At 42.3% G+C, this 16,465-nt stretch overlaps 1 protein-coding gene across 1 annotated transcript in view; it reads left to right on the top strand.

The window, feature by feature from the left end:
• ADCY8 (adenylate cyclase 8) overlaps positions 1-16,465 on the top strand; it is a 208,661-nt gene that overhangs the window by 119,592 nt on the left and 72,604 nt on the right. The window contains exon 7 of the mRNA XM_081817142.1: positions 2,609-2,879. Within this exon, the coding sequence (XP_081673268.1) occupies positions 2,609-2,879 (271 nt within the window). The remainder of the gene's footprint in view (positions 1-2,608; positions 2,880-16,465) is intronic.

Genomic DNA, 16,465 nt, shown 5'->3' with positions numbered 1-16,465 from the left:
TGCAAATGCCTCACTCCGAAGCTCAAGGCACTAGCAAGGATGAAAATGAATATCTGAAGCCCAGTTTCTATCAAAACATTTAAGTGTATATTGATTAGAACTTCAGCAGAACAATCAGCAATAAATAAAAGTGAGGATGTCTTCTACCGTGGAAAACATAGTATTGATTTAGTATATGCAAATATTAGTCTCCCTGAGCACTGACAGCAGAATAATAAAATGCAGAATCCATATAAAATATCAGATGAGGTTGATACTTAACTTATTTAAAATCAACCATCGGACTTAACAAAACCCTTCCAAGAGTTTTGTTTTGCCTGGGAGAAAAAGACAGTTTTCTAGCCCCTAGCTCTGGACTTGATCTAAGAAAGAAGACTGGCGCATCCATTTCATAGAAGGTCAATGACTTTTCTATTTCTCTAGGTTAACATGATTGAGTTCCCAGGTATTAACAAAATTCATCATGAGAATAATTTGCACTTACACACATTTCTCACATTTCTCAAGAAAGCTCAATCACATGCTTTTATTTTTAATATCTTGTCTTGCTTTTGAAATCGATGACTATGTATGATGATACTTATTTGGAAAACATGGAGAATGTATCTTAAATGATCAGGAATTCCTTTTTTTTTAGTTCCTGTTTCTTTCTGTGTCCTTTGCAGTGAGTTATTCTCCGTAAGCAGGAGCTTAGCAGGATGGGTAAAAAGGGTAATGGGGAAGTAGAGATAGTACTAAAAGTACAATTCATTTGGAAATGCTCCTTTTTAAAAAATTTTATTGTTTCCTTCTTTGGATATATTTTTTCTACAATTGCAAAAGCCAAGCAAAATACTAAGCATCTCCCTTATTCATCCATTCATTCATTCAGAAGAGTGGTAAAGTCAGCCCAAGGAAGATGACTTTTGAGCTGAACTGGGGAGTAAGAAATTGTCCTGTAGAAAACATGGGGTGAGCATTCCAGGCAAAGAGCATGGCTTGTTCTGAGTTTAATAGGCATGAAATGGTACCTTGGCTTTAAAGAAATGCCAATTACTTGATTAGCTGGAGAAAGCATAGGGTACAGGAGGGGAGCAGTGTCAGAGAATGAGTTTTATTTTTTTTTTAAGTTTTATATTTTCTTTTTTTTTTTAAGATTTTATTTATTTATTTGACAGAGAGAGACATAGCGAGAGAGGGAACACAAGCAGGGGGAGTGGGAGAGGGAGAAGCAGGCTTCCCGCCAAGCAGGAGCCCGATGCGGGGCTCGATCCTAGGACTCTGGGATCATGACCTGAGCCGAAGGCAGACGCTTAACGACTGAGCCACCCAGGCACCCCCAGAGAATGAGTTTTAAAGTGGTAGAGCCCAGAAAAGCAGGGCTCAGAAGCCTTCTTCAGAGCTTAGGTTGTATCCTGTAAGCCTTGTGGAGGCATGGAATAGACAACAGTAATATCACAGTGGCATTTTTGAGAATATTGCTAATAATTTAAGCATGTGCTTTTATAGTATGTTCAGGGTACCGTGCACACTGTCTTTACACAAATCAGCTTTAGAATACAATGACCTTAAGAGATGGGTACTTTTATTTTCCCATATTTAACGTAAGAAAACAGACTTACTGAAAGTTTAAGTAGTTTACCCAAGATCTCTCAGCTAGCAAGTGGTAACGCTAGGATTTCAATCCAGGCAATCTGGCCAAACAGTCCATGCTCATCATCACCATACTAATCTACCCAGACCACAATACAACACAATAAGTAATCTGATTGAATTAGACAGTTAAGAGAACAGAAAAACTCTTCCCCAAAGGATTTACCATGTGAAGTTTCCACAATTCAGGTCTGATCCTTAAGGCTCTTGATGTCATCTGTTGTTTTGCTAAAACAAATATAAAAACAACAATTTGGATCATGAGCTGTGATGCAGTGGTGATGCAGGAATGAGCACTTACCTTGTGAGTGAGCCTAGCCAGCCACCTGCCTACCTGTGTTCACTTCTCTGTTCCCTGCTCCTTGCCACATACACCTTCTAGAAGAAATTGCATCTTAGAGTAGTTTTCCTAAAGGACCCTCCATGCAGCCCTGTGAACTCCTAAGACCTGCCTTTATTTTTAAGAAGATTATAGACAAGTTGAAGAATCCAGGCACAAATATATGAAAATTAAAATGAGGAGAAAAGTCCCAAGACACTAAGGGAACTGCTGTGGTTGCATGGTGATTTGGACAATAATTACTTTTGGGTTCAGAAACATTTATGGAACTTGTTTTTCCAATACAGTCAACAATACCAAAAAAATCACTGATTCTTGAAGGTTGCTGGGATCAGGCTGACAGTCATAGGAAAAGTCAAAAGAGGTGTTTAGATATGGCTCAGCAAGGCTGGAATTTATGAGGCTGCAATGTCCCTTGGGGTGAAGTCAGCAATACGCTGCTCACTGATTTATATCTGTACTTCTGTTTTCTTTTATTTTTTCTGCTTTTTCAGGGGAGCACGTATTGTCCTTGAAAATATGTCTTCACGGTACCCGTGTGTAGCCCTGATGTTGGCTTTGCACAGGACGGCAAACAGCAATGGTTTTTGCAGGCCACCTCGGGAGTGTATAATGACCTATGCTTTGTGCCCACAGGAGGATTCACATTTCCAAAGCCACGCTGGACTGCCTCAACGGTGACTATAACGTAGAAGAGGGTCATGGTAAAGAGAGAAACGAATTCTTGAGGAAGCATAATATAGAGACCTATTTGATTAAGCAGCCTGAGGAGAGTCTGCTGTCGTTGCCCGAAGACATTGTCAAGGAATCCGTGAGCTCCTCAGACGGGAGAAACAGTGGGGCGACATTCACAGAAGGATCCTGGAGCCCCGAACTGCCCTTTGATAACATAGTGGGGAAACAGAACGTAAGTCCTGGCTTCCTTCTTCTGGTTAGCCAAGAATGCATGCTCGAGTGCACCCCCAGCCCAGACTCCTCAGAGAAAACCGATTCATCTTTAACCTTTTCTCTGCAGAGCACCATAATTGCAAATGATTAAACATCTCTCCTCAGGACAGATTTAACCTATGTATGCAATTTCAGGAAATACCAGAAATATCAGAGGGTTCCCAACACCCTCTCTCTTTTTTTTGATCTAGCTGAAAATAAACATCATGTGAAGGTGGATTATAATCCCCTCCCTCCCCCCGCCCGCAAAATTACTCATGTTGGAGAACCTGACATGACTAAACTAGCAACAAAAGTAGAAGATAGAAGTCCATGAGAATGTCATTTCTTAGGGAGCTGGCAGGCCAGGAGTTCTGAGTTGCCCTCTGAAATTTAAAATCAGGAGGGCACTGTTGATCTGGGAATATAAAAGCAGCACCGAGTGAGGCCAAGGGTGAGTATGAGCGCTTTAGGAGGAGCCTGCAATTTCAAAGCCACCCACATAGTTCTATTCCTATTTAGTGTGAATTTGCATCTTAAATGAGGGATAGGGCTACAGAGTCAGTACATAGATATAAATCACCAATAATCAAATTATTTTAAAAAATTATTTTTTCCAAATCCCAGAATCACTCTGAATCCAATGAGATGCTCCAACTCCGAGATATACTGGAGAAGTGAGGCTGATCAGGGAGAGAACCAGAGGGATTCAGAGATGCTCTTGTCCCCAGCGTGCTTGTCCAGAGCACGGGCAAAATCACCTGCTCTCCTAGGAGTTTACTTTTAATCCTTTAGGCCAAGTACAGATAGTCGAATTCATGTAAATTCATGGTGTAACTCCAACATACCTTTTTAAAGAAACAAACAGAAGTCAGTATATAAGACTTAGAATCAGTTTCCGACAGGCTCCTGAGCCAAGCGAAAGCTGAAAGCAGTGTGAAGAGTGTTGTAGCTTTATGAGGACATAAATGGGTAATTGTCCTCATCCGTGGACCTGAACTTTTCTCATTAACTTGCAGATAAGAAAATCTATCTGCTTAAAGTCATTTAAAAATGGAGCAGGTTAAAATGGTGAAAGCCTTCCCTCTTTATTCTGCACTTGAAAGATGGATGTGGGGTGCCCCAAACCAGGTTAACCTGTTTCTTTCCAGTTCTTTGTGAAGAAGCTATGGAACAATCCATGAATCAGATTCCACTGGGGAAGGATGTAGGTCCAGCTAAGCCCACATGCCTTGTAAGAGTTTTACCGTTAGGTCTTCACTTGTCTTTTGTGAGTGTTTAATTTGCCCCCAGATTATATGTCCACACAAGTCATCACTGATTTCAGTGTCTACTTTTTTTCATCCTTGGATTGGTATGCATGGTACAGTTTGATGTTACATAAAATAACAGTCTTGTACATTTGCTGCAGTGGATGCATGGCCAACTGACAGTGTCCTCCCGGCTCCCTCTGCCTGTTGTTAGCTTGAGCCTGAATGCCGGTTATTGAGAGGAGATGCGTGCCTCACCCTGGGTGCCTCAGTAACTGCATAAAATTCTCTCTTTGTTTTAGTGTTTCTGTTTTTCCTTTTTGGTCTTTCCATTTGAAAAATTTCCTATTTAAGATCATTGTAGAAATTGGGAAAATCCCTAATTGTTCTCACCTCAGTTGTACCCAACCTTGCCACTAATAGTGTAGAACCAAGAAGAGAGAGGTGGAGATGCTTGGTTTTATTTCATGATTGAGCCATCTGGCAAAATTGTATAGGGCGAGTGGAAATATTTTCTTTGCTGATTTCCTAAAGATATTTTCTGGTGTCATGAAATAGTTGGGATGACATATCATTATCAAAGACCATTAATCTCGGTGTTTAACCATTTCTTGTGATGCCTGAGTTTTACCTGGATACCACCCATCTGCGCCATGTTCAGCATGCATAATCTCAATTCATTTTAATGCCATCAGACCTACAAGCCAGTGAATGTGTATTGATATTCATAAATAACCAAGTGGAAATGACTGAATCGATGGAAATGCCCACAAGCTCTCAGAGTTTGTACTTAGGCTTAGCTCTAGAAGTCAGTGAGTCATGTGTGTGATTCAGAGATAGGACGTGCACCTGGAAGAAATCAGGAGTGATCTGGCTAAGCCCACGCTCTGCCAGACACCCAGTCAGTTCCACAGACAGTCCAGACCATCTGAGTGTTTGCATAACACAAATAAAACATACTAATGCTTCACTGGGGGGTGGGGTGGTTTCCAACTAAATTGGCCAGATGTTTTAGAGTCTATTAATTCATAATGTGTGCTTAGAAATCGTGTTAATGATATCAGTATGCTGAGCCCTAATCTGTGTTATGTAGACAGCAGATGTTCAGATAGTTACATTCTCATGTATTCATTCATTCATTTGATAAAGATAAATCTATTATATGCCAAGTACTGCTAGGAATAAAAGATAAGGGGAGACAGAGGAAAGAGACACTCTAGAGGTAAAGTCAGACAGTGGTTTATATGCATCGTGAAGACAGGAATTATGTATTTCACTTACCCACTGTTTAGCCTGCAATTAGAACACTACCTGGTAAATAGAAGGGCTTGATTACAGTTTGTTGAATGAATGAATGAATGAGTGAGTGAATGAATGAATGAAATGATAGCAACAGATGGCAAGGGAGAGGAACCAGTCAAGTTTGATGTCCAGATTTCTTGTTTGAGTGACTGGGTCAACGGTAGAACTGCCCTCTAAAATAAGCACTACTGGAATGAAAGGAGACTGGGAGGGAAACATTAGGAAGTCAGTTTGGGACATGAGGAGCTTGAGGTGCCTGGGATGGATCAGGGAAAGATCTCCATATTGGACACACACTTCTGAAGCTCTGGTATGAAAGAACAGTGCAAGAGAGGAATCTGGCAGTCATCAGGATTTGCATGCTTGTTGAAGGCATGAGAATGGCACAGATCACAGTAGGGAATATGTAACATAAAACAATAAGAAGACACAGGGCAGATACTGGAAGGTACCAGATGCGAGAGTAAGGATCCCATGATGGAAATAGACAGGAAGCAGTCAGAGTGATCAGGAGAGAATTAGGGAATGTGGTGTCATGGAAGCCTGGAGAACAGAGCATTCAGAGAATGAAGGGGAAATCAACCATGTCAACTATAACCAGGAGGCCCAGTAAGATGAAGACTAAAAACTACCAATTGGAATTAGATTGAAAAATATCACTGGTAGGAAGCAGATTTGATGAGGTGATGAAGTCAGAAGCCAGATTGTCAGTTGATAAGAGAGAGTTCTAGGTTTCGAAGAAGAACCCCAATGCAATCCCTCTCCCCATCCCAACACCCATTTCAGGAGTCTATCGGTGGTTTGGAAGAGCAAGAGAAGTCACTAAGCATTCTCTCCGGCCCCTTATCTGAATCTTCCAGTCCCTGTCTATGCCTGAAGATAATCTCTTGATTTTGATTTCCTGCACCTTCCCTGCCCATATATCTGTATCCATTTGGGTTAAACTTGCTGGTTCAGCTCTCTGGGTTCTGGTATCCAGGTTGTGTTTGGACACACTGAGCATTTCTGCTTTGCATCCCTAACTCTTGACATGGGCAGGTATTCTGCTCATTGATTTGGTGTCTTGCCTTCCTGAACCCAAGACTCAGTTACCAGTGAGGCTTCCTATGCTCTGAGCCTATGGGTGGAATGAAAGTAAGAAAACTGGAAGGCAAGAAGCTTAAATCCCTGATGGACTATTGAAGGTTGAGATTGTAATAGCAGAAGTAGGTCATTGAAGTGGACCAAAAATTAAAATGTTGACATTTAGGGGAGGATGTCCAGAAACTTCAAGGTGAGATTATTAGGTGAGTCATCAACATGGTCATTGGATCTCTCAGAATAAAGACAAAACTTGAGATGTGAAGTGAAAACTTAAGAAAATGATCTTTGTGTTAAAGATCACATTTCCCTGCTGGTTGCATGCTGTATCTAAAAATCTGTTTGTGACCTTGAACTCTTATTCATTTAGTTATTTAATAGGCGCTCTGTATTCTAGATCCTGGGGATCCAGTAGTGAGCAGAGAGACTTGGACCCTGTCTTCTGGAAGTTTGCCTTTTAAGGGAATGGGGAATGCAGACAATGAACTAAAACATATAAGTGCTACAAAGGAAGTAGAGATATATGAATAGGAGGTGGATAGAATTACTGCAGAAGAATTATACAGGCCTCTGAAGATTGTGTTTGAGTGCTGAGAGGACTGTAGATGCAAATAACCAGGAGAAGAGCTTTGCAGACAGAGAAAACAGCAGTGCAAAGACCCTGAGGTAGGAAAATTTTGGTGTGTTAGAAAAAGAACAGGGCGCCTGGGTGGCTCAGTTGTTTAAGCGACTGCCTTCGGCTCAGGTCATGATCCTAGAGTCCCGGGATCGAGTCCCACATCAGGCTCCCTGCTCAGCAGGGAGTCTGCTTCTCCCTCTGACTCTCCCTTCTCATGCTCTCTCTCTATCATTATCTCTCTCAATAAATAAATAAAAATCTTTAGAAAGAAAAGAAAAAGAACAAAAAGGAAGCTAGAACATCATAAGCAGAGAAGAAAGGGGTATGAGATGAAGTTAAAGGAGATAGGAGCTCAGTGTTACAAGCCTGCTGGTTTTAGATTTTATTCTAAGGGAAATGATAGAAAGTTTTTAAGCAGGGCAGTGACATGATCAGATTTAGATTTTTTTTTTTTAAAGATTTTATTTATTTATTTGAGACAGAATGAGAGAGAGAGAGAGAGAGAGAGCACCTGAGAGGGGGGAGGGTCAGAGGGAGAAGCAGGCTCCCTGCCGAGCAGGGAGCCCGATGCGGGACTCGATCCAGGGACTCCAGGATCATGACCTGAGCTGAAGGCAGTCGCTCAACCAACTGAGCCACCCAGGCGCCCCTCAGATTTAGATTTTTAAGAGATCACTTCGGCTGCCTTGTGGAGAATAGATTCTGGGGGCAACAATGGACTTATCCTCAGACAGACTGCATCTTAGACTTACCATTTACAAGAGGATACCAAAGGGTGAAGCTTTCATGTTGCAGTAAAAAGTATTGTGTGAGGTCATTAATAATTTTAACTTGATTTTTATGACAAACAATAGGCCAGGGGAGGTGCAGCTGCTCTTTCAGAAGCAAGACCCTCTCAGTGCCTGGGTTCTGTCCTCAAATACTTTGAAATCCTCAGCCTTGTCCCATCCATCCCTTTCACGTTCAACATGGCATCCCAATCCAGACATTTTGCTATCACTCCTCCAGGCTTCTTAGAAGAATCACCTTGAGAAAAATACACATTTGCCACTTCATTCTATGTATTAGTCATTTCTACACTGTAGACTGACTTTAGTCATCATTGTTACCATGAAAATAATGCCAGCCCTGTGAAGATTGAAAACATAGGTAGAACTTGTGTATTCCACACAACAAAACAGAACGTGAATGCACTTCATTGCTGAGGGTATAGCTAAATAACCACAGCATCGCTAATGCTAAGAGAGATCTAGAGTCTGGGGTCAGGTGCCATGTTGGGAATATTGTTCCTATCTTTTCCATTTAATTTCTGTACCAACCTTACAGGGTAAGTGTGATGTGCCTGTTTTACAAATGAGGAAATTGTGATTCATAGAGATTAATTAATAGCCTAAAGGACATGTAACCAGTAAATAGCAGGGCTGCAATTAGAACCCAGTTATGTTTGATTTCAGGCCACACTGCCTCCCTTTTGTGACCTGAAGGTAGATGCTGGGTGTCTACCTTCTACTTTGTTTCCAGGTCAGTCAGTCAGTCTCAAAAGTGTGTGTGTGTGTGTGTGTGTGTGTGTGTGTGTTCACCCACTAAAGATGGGTAGCCACTGATATTTAGGAATTTTCTGTGAAAGCTCCAGGAAATGACCAGATATTCCTGCAGCTTGTCCTGATGTACTAGGTAGCATCTCATCCCGTGAGTGTCCTGATGTGATTGCTGTTTTCACGGCAAAGGCTAAGCTGGGCAGCCTGCCATGTCTACCTCGTGATAAAATGACAACATACCATTTGATGTAGTACCACTTTCATTGGAGAATGTTGAGCCCAGGAGACAAGGAGATGTGGAGAGAGTGAAGCTGGTTCGGCTGGAAGCAGGACAAAAAACCTTAGTGGGTTATATGTCTTCATCAATCCCAGACTTTTCTTAGATCTTGCTCTCTTTGTCCATAGGGAGAAAAGAAAGAATTCTCATTTGATTGTCCTGCTGATCAAAACCCTCATGTTGTCCTGATGCTGAGGGTCACAGTTTCCTCATACTAAACTGGTTAGTCCTGTAGGTTGTGAGTCTCATGATCCTGGGACAGATCTCTGCAGGACCTAAAATTTGTCCAAATGAGAGTGTGAAGGGCCTGAATGGAAACTCCAGAGAACCAAGTTGGAGCCCTGATTGCTCCACTTACGACCTTAAGGCCTTGGGCAGTCACTTCCTTTCAGCACTGACATTGGCCCATTCCATTTCTCAGCCACAGACGCATGCTGGGAGTCCGTGGCTGTACCAGGGAGTTACCCACACTTCAGAATCCCACCCTCCAAAGCCCAGGAAACACATAATTCACCAGGAAGCAATGGGGCCACCTATTGTTTACAGTTGTCCTAGTATAGGATGGCAGTTTAGCATAATTATCATCCAGTGAACTGTCTTAAAACATCAATATCAAGCTCAGCAATAAGTTAAAGCAAAACACTAAAAAGATATTTGAGGTAAAATCTTACCTAACTAGACAATGCAATCTACCCTCTCTCTCAGCACTCCAGATAGTTGAGTTTTGATTATATGAGCTAAACACCCAGACATCACAGACATCATCACACTTTGCCTTCTTTCAGCATCCTGCTTTCAACATGATCATTGTGTTCTGTTGAGTAGTATTGATCCCTGGGTTTGGTGTCTTCACTTGGGTTTCTGCCCCTAAAGGGCAGGGGGCAAAGTGGTGGGTGGCTTTTTTGTGTCAACCAATGCCCACAAGAAGAACTCTCTAAATTCAAGCTCATTTTAGCTCTGTCATCCACCTGATGATAGCAAGTCACTCCCCATCAAGGTGTTCATTTGTTCGCTCATTCAGTCATTCATTACTTGGCTGCTCATTGAGTAAAGGCCAGGTGCCAGGCACTGTGCTGGGGGCTGGGGAGAGAGATGAGAAAGGAGGTCCAAGTTGTCAAAGACCTCATTGTCCCTGGGATCACCACCAGGTCAGCAGCTCAGTGTGAACTTGCTATCCTTATAGCAGGAAAGCGTTAGTAAAGGACAGAAAATTGAACCACGGTAATTGGGGAAGATCTTCCCAAAGAAGTGACTGTAAAGCTGAGATCCACAGACAAGTAGGAGGTAGGCCAAGGGTGAGAGCGCAAGATCCCAGGAGGAGAGGGATGACAAGGCCACCATCTGCTGCTCAAGAAGAAACACCTGCTTCTCCCCCAACCCCCCAAGAACTCTGACCTGAAATTCCCACTCCTGAAGATGCCTGAAATACTGGGTATTAGTTTTAAAGGAAAAGAAGGTGTGTTCTCAGACCTTGCTGCTTCTGTGATAAGCTGCCGAATATCTAATTGTCCACATTCAATCTTGTATGCAGGAAATCACAGGCGGATTTTTCTCCATCCGCAATTTATTTTTAACTATTTAACATCAGATTAAGTCTTGATGTTCCCTGGATGGGACATCTGCAGGTTTTTTGGGCAGAGAAAATGGAGGGCTTTGTCCATTTCCCTGCAGTGCGTCTGCACTCTTCCTGTAACGTGGTTTTTTCTGACAACAAATCTCCCCAGGCTCTCCTTAGCCCTGACTCAGAAGATAGCCTCTGGGTTGAGCCAGGGAGAGTCATTAGAGGGGTCTGGTTTTTCACTCTCTTCAGACAAGCAAGTGGATTTGAAGCCTTCGGGGAATGTTGAGTGGATTAAGTAGGCAATTTGATCCATTAACTTTGACTAATCATCCTTCTTTTCTGTGAAGTTCCAGAGCTAGCCAAAGGTGGGAGAGAGAAAGGTAGAGGTGAGCTTGTGGCCCATGCGGGATCGCAGGCCTGCAAACGTGCATTAGTTAGCAAGTGTACAACACACGGCCTATGCTTCCCCGATGGTCAATACCTGGCTAAAACTTTTCTAAACCAACCGGCCGGACTTGACTTTCACTAGGGATTGACTCATTGTTCGGGGAGTCACAAAACTGTGGCCTGAGGAACTAGAACCAATGAACACATGGTATCTTAAATAAGAGAAAATGTATGATATTTTATTTTATTTTATTTTATTTTTGCTTACAATCTTTATTGAAGTTATACAAAAAGAAGCCCCCCAAAGTGAAAAAATACATTATATACAAAAACACTTTCCCTCAGGAGGAAGGCTCTGCGCCCTCTCTTAACATGCAGTGCTTTCAACCGTGATGTATGATATTTTAAATATTTGAAGATAGGTAGCGAAAGAAAGAACAAAAATCTGGATTTTTTTCCCCTGACTCCTTTATATCTTTGAACTGGGATCTCAGTTTTATTAACCTTGGCGCTAATTTGACCAATGACTGGGATAAGATTCTTCAGTGTAAAATTTCTTCATTGAGCTACATCAGATTTTTTCCTCTTTTCGCCACCAAGGATACTTTTTATTATTTTGACCCAGTGCAAGGCATATGTATGGAGGTTTTTATTTCCACACAAAATTGCATTTGGCCTGAATGAGTGTGCACGCCCACTTTTTAAAGTGGTGCAGTAGCATGTGGCTCTGCACAGGGAGGCGAGGGCTACCACTCTTCGCGTGATTTCATTCCAGCCCAGAGCAAACACTTGACATTTCCGGTGGCCTCAACAGCCTCATTTTGGTTATTCATGCAGGTACTTATTTTTACTTCACTTGGGTCAAAAAGGTATTGCCTGGCCTTATACTTTCTTGGGCATTGATGGAACTTTGTGAAAGGTTTACTCACATCCCAAGGCCCCAACATGTAAGAGGAAGTAGAAGACACAGTGTCCCAAAGACAAAACATGACCTGAGTAGCTTCTTTTCCGGGTTCTGTCCTACCATACCTGATGAGAAGTAAGAGAGGTTGGGCTCTTGAAGGTCAGTTTTTGTAGCTCCACTGGAACCAAATTAAGGAAAACATCAATAACCAGATTTAATTAACAAATTGCAGAAAGGAGCCTGGAAAAAAACCTCAGACAGAGAGACTTTTTAAAACACCGAACAGGAGTCATTTATCAGCAACTCACATTTATAATACTTCTTTCTTTTTTTTTCTATTTTTATTGGTAACTTTTATTTTAAATAATTTCAAGCTTACAAAAAGCTTCAAGGATAAGACAAAGAACTCTTTTATGCCCTTCACCCAGATTCTCCAGTTGCTCACATTTTGCTGATTTGCTTTATCCTTCTTGTTTTACACATAGGCATATAATTATAGGTTTTTCTGAACCTTTTTTTTATTATTATGTTATGTTAATCACCATACATTACGTCATTAGTTTTTGATGTAGTGTTCCATGATTCATTGTTTGCGTATAACACCCAGTGCTCCACTTATTTCTTATTCCTACATAAAAAGAGTTACTTCAGAACCTTACAAAAGATAAACGTTTTGGTAATGCTTATATTTCAATTCTCTTCAAATTTCTAAGAACAGACACATACACGCTCCACCCACAAACATGCCCCGCCCCACACATGCTTTCATTTTCCCCTGTGGCACTGACATTTCTGAAAATATACATATGTTCACACACACACACACACGAAACCAAATAACTTAGGTCCTCATATGTTTTTTGATTCATTTCCTGAGCTGAAAGTATCCATTTTGTTAACCCCAAAGGTTATTTGGTCAGTGCGTAGTGGTTACCTCTCCCGCTGCAACCTAGTTGACATTTTGGTCCAGGTACTAGAGCACTACAAGTCCTTTGATCCACACCTGCCCTGTGGCCCTATACACAAACCATTCATGTGTCAGAGTCTCTCCAACTCATGAGTCATGTCCTGAGCAGGAATCCTGCCTCCCTCCCTGGGCTTGCCCCATCCCTTTTACTCATTCCAGCTTGACCCTGAGATGAGGTCAGTGCTGGGGTTTACATATGTAATCCACACGTCACAACGGATGTGATATTTTAAAAGCTAAAACTTCGATTGGCAGCTTGCCTCAAATCAAAGTGGCTACATCTGAATGGTTGTGCCAAGTTCTGTTTCAGCCAGTTCTACAGTTTAGCGACTCTTTTTGATTAAAAATGGCCCAAGTGTTTAGTGACTCAAGCACAATCACATTCCCATCCCAGGATGAGCATCTTTCTGAGAAACTCAAAGAATATTATCAGAGTAAGAAATCCTGAATTAGCTTAATAGAGGATTGGCTGAACAGAGCCAAACAATCCCAGGCAGGACAGAATCCATGTCAGGCACCACTTGTCCTGGGTTAACCTGGTTCTGCGGTCTTGAGCCAGAGCTTGGGGACAAAATCTGGGATGTTGGTGATTCCCTCTGTGGGCTCTGAGCCCCCTTATCCTGAGAGTTCTGTGGTTGGCCTGGAAGTTTGGCCACAGCTGACCATTTGCCCACACCTCATCCAAAGAGAACCAAAACCAGTGAGTTTCCAAGACCATGAGCCTCCGATAAGATGAACTGAGGCAAGGAGCAAAGCATTAAATGTCAGACAAAGCACACTGGGAAGAGAGCTTAGCATGTCTGAGACCTAAACCCCCAAATGAAGAAACTGTCTTAATGATCTGGCTTATCAATATTAGTTGAAAGTTCAAGAGCGAGGCTGCGGGCTTCATTTAAGTAGCAAATTCTAGAAAATTTTTCTTGTGTGATCTACCAGAAGTAGGGTACCTCCCACATCACTGTTTTATTCTCTTAATCATAAATTTCAGGACACAGAGTGAAAAGGCCAATGAAAGAATTTCATACAACTTTGATTCCTCATCAAATGTACCATCCAGCCAATATTTGCAAACTTTCAGTTCAGCTGAAAGCTGGAAAACAATGATTGTCCAGATAGTCTGGGCCCCAGACTCGTGTCTGAGTGCTCATGATTGAAGTTTGGGAACCAAGTTACACACGGTTGCTGGAATCCAGCACAGGCTGGCTGGAAACTTCTGGACTATTATTTCAGCAAACAGAGTTCTGCCCCCTTGTTATTTCATTTCTTGGAGCAGAAGCTAGGAGATTATGAAAATTACTGAAACCTCTTCCCATAGCGATACCACATAGACCTCTCCTGCAAGAAGATCTCATTGGCCATTATTTGGCTTTGTTTGGAAGACAGATTATGGTGACATAAATACCCAGAACATAAAAGAGAAGTAAGTGGTATCCCTAACCAAAGTACTGTTGGGCATGTAATCCGAATGTGATTCTTCATTTTCTTTTAGTATAGATGAGGAAAGTTGTTAACAGTCCTGACTAACACTCCATAACCTCGTTTATGGAGGATGGTCCAGTTTGCTAACACTAACATTCCTATAAGAGGGAAGAAATGTTAGCAGTGGGTTCCAGGAAGCCCCACAGGGATAATTTCCCAAGGGTCCCCCAACTCAGTACTTACCCAAATGCCACTTAGAGCCTCCTTACCAGGAAAACAGTATGTACCACATTCCAAGGAAATCCCTGCTCCCCTATCCCTAGATTGGAGGGGAAAAAACTTGTATCTCTTTCAAACACAACAAACGTTACCCCTGAAGCACTGAATGCAAATCATCCTGGATTAGATCACCTCAAAGCTTTCCTAAGAAGTGAGCTTAGGGAAAAAAAAATACCTTTCTTTTTTAAAAAGGTAGGAGCTTTCTATTCTGGGGGTGATTGGAGTTTTAATAAACAGAGAAAAAAATAGCTCTAATGTGTGCCGCTGGGTGCTCTTATTCAGGCTTAGTGTTTGTTCCTGGCCATTTCTTCTTACATTTGTGGGACCTGGGAAGTGGGTTTGGAACTGAGTGAGGCAGAAACCTCCGCCTTTTGCACAACTCAAACTGTGCAGGTGGCAAGTTTGATGTAGAGCTGCAGAGACCTCCAGGGCAGGCACAGGGAGATGCTGCCAGGGAGGCAATGCAGGGGTGAAGCAGGAGTTGGCTGAGGAAGCCTCAGCCTTACCTGCTTCTAAGTGCAGGCTCCAGCCTGAGCCTGGAAGCAAGGAGGGTCTTGGGAAAAGATAAAGCATCTCAGCACAAGAGAGGAAGGCACTGAGCCTGCCGGACTTGGCATTTTCTCTGGGTCTTTCCCAGATCAGCAACAAGCTGGCCCACACTGTGGGGTCCCGATCACAACCACCTACAGCTAAATCTCAAGGCTGCCATGTCCATCTCCCAGAGGCACTCACAATGATGACTTCAACCTCCACTTCAGGCAGTCTTGTGGCAAACACTCAAGCTGACCTGAATCCAGGCTTTGGTCTTTGTCATCTGTGACCTCTGGTGCCTCAGCGGCCAGCACTGGGAGGTAGTAAGGGGGTGGTGCATTCTCTGGATTCCAAAAACCTGGATGAAATCTCATGTTGACAAGCATCATAAGGCTGCCTTTCAAGGCTCTGGCTCTTGACTGGAATTATATTCAGTTCTGTGCTAATGCCTTTTACTTCCTGCTGATCAAATACTAGGCATTTGATTGAATGGTAGAAAAAGAAACTAGGTTTTATTTAATAAATACAGTTTGCTAAACAGAATCTTTCCCAATCGGAGTCCACTTGGGAGAGAATAGGAAAAAAAAAAACAGGACTTTTGATAGCAAGAGTTTGGAAACAATGCCCTTATTAGTGCTCTATAGTCTTATCGCCACTCATGCATGCATGCATTCACTCCACACGTACTTAGTAAGAACCTACCAAATATTCCAGATGCTCGAGATTCAGTTATGGATAAAACACAGTGCCTGATCCTCAAGGGGATCATAGCCTAGAGGAACAGACAAACACACAGTTAGGCAACCCCCATACATCACGGTAACTGCTCTTCTGAGAATAAGTGCAGGCTCAAGCAGGCTTCCTGGAGAAGGTGATGTCTAATTTTTTTTTTTATGTTATGTTAGTCACCATACAATACATCATTAGTTTTTGATGGAGTGTTCCATGATTCGTTGTTTTCATATCACACCCAGTACTCCATGCAGTACGTGCCCTCCTTAATACCCATCACTGGGCTAACCCATCCCCCCAGACCCCTCCCCTCTAAAACCCTCAGTTTGTTTCTCAGAGTCCATAGTCTCTCATGGTTCATCTCTCCCTCCGATTCCCCCCCTTCATTTTTCCCTTCCTTCTCCTAATGTCCTCCATGCTATTCCTTATGTTCCACAAATAAGTGAAATCATACGATAATTGACTTTTTCTGCTTGACTTCTTTCACTTAGCATAATCTCCTCCAGTCCCCTCCATGTTGATGTAAAAGTTGGGTATTCATCCTTTCTGATGGCTGAGTAATATTCCATTGTATATATGGACCACATCTTCTTTATCCATTCATCTGTTGAAGGGCATCTCGGCTCTTTCTGCAGTTTGGCTACCATGGACATTGTTGCTATGAACATTGGGGTGCATATGGCCCTTCTTTTCACTACATTTGTGTCTTTGGGATAAATA

The sequence above is a fragment of the Leptonychotes weddellii genome, chromosome 4 (assembly GCF_054177405.1).
Source record: "Leptonychotes weddellii isolate Sample4059 chromosome 4, ASM5417740v2, whole genome shotgun sequence".
NCBI lineage: Eukaryota > Metazoa > Chordata > Mammalia > Carnivora > Phocidae > Leptonychotes > Leptonychotes weddellii.
This window is presented reverse-complemented; position numbering and strand designations above follow the sequence as displayed.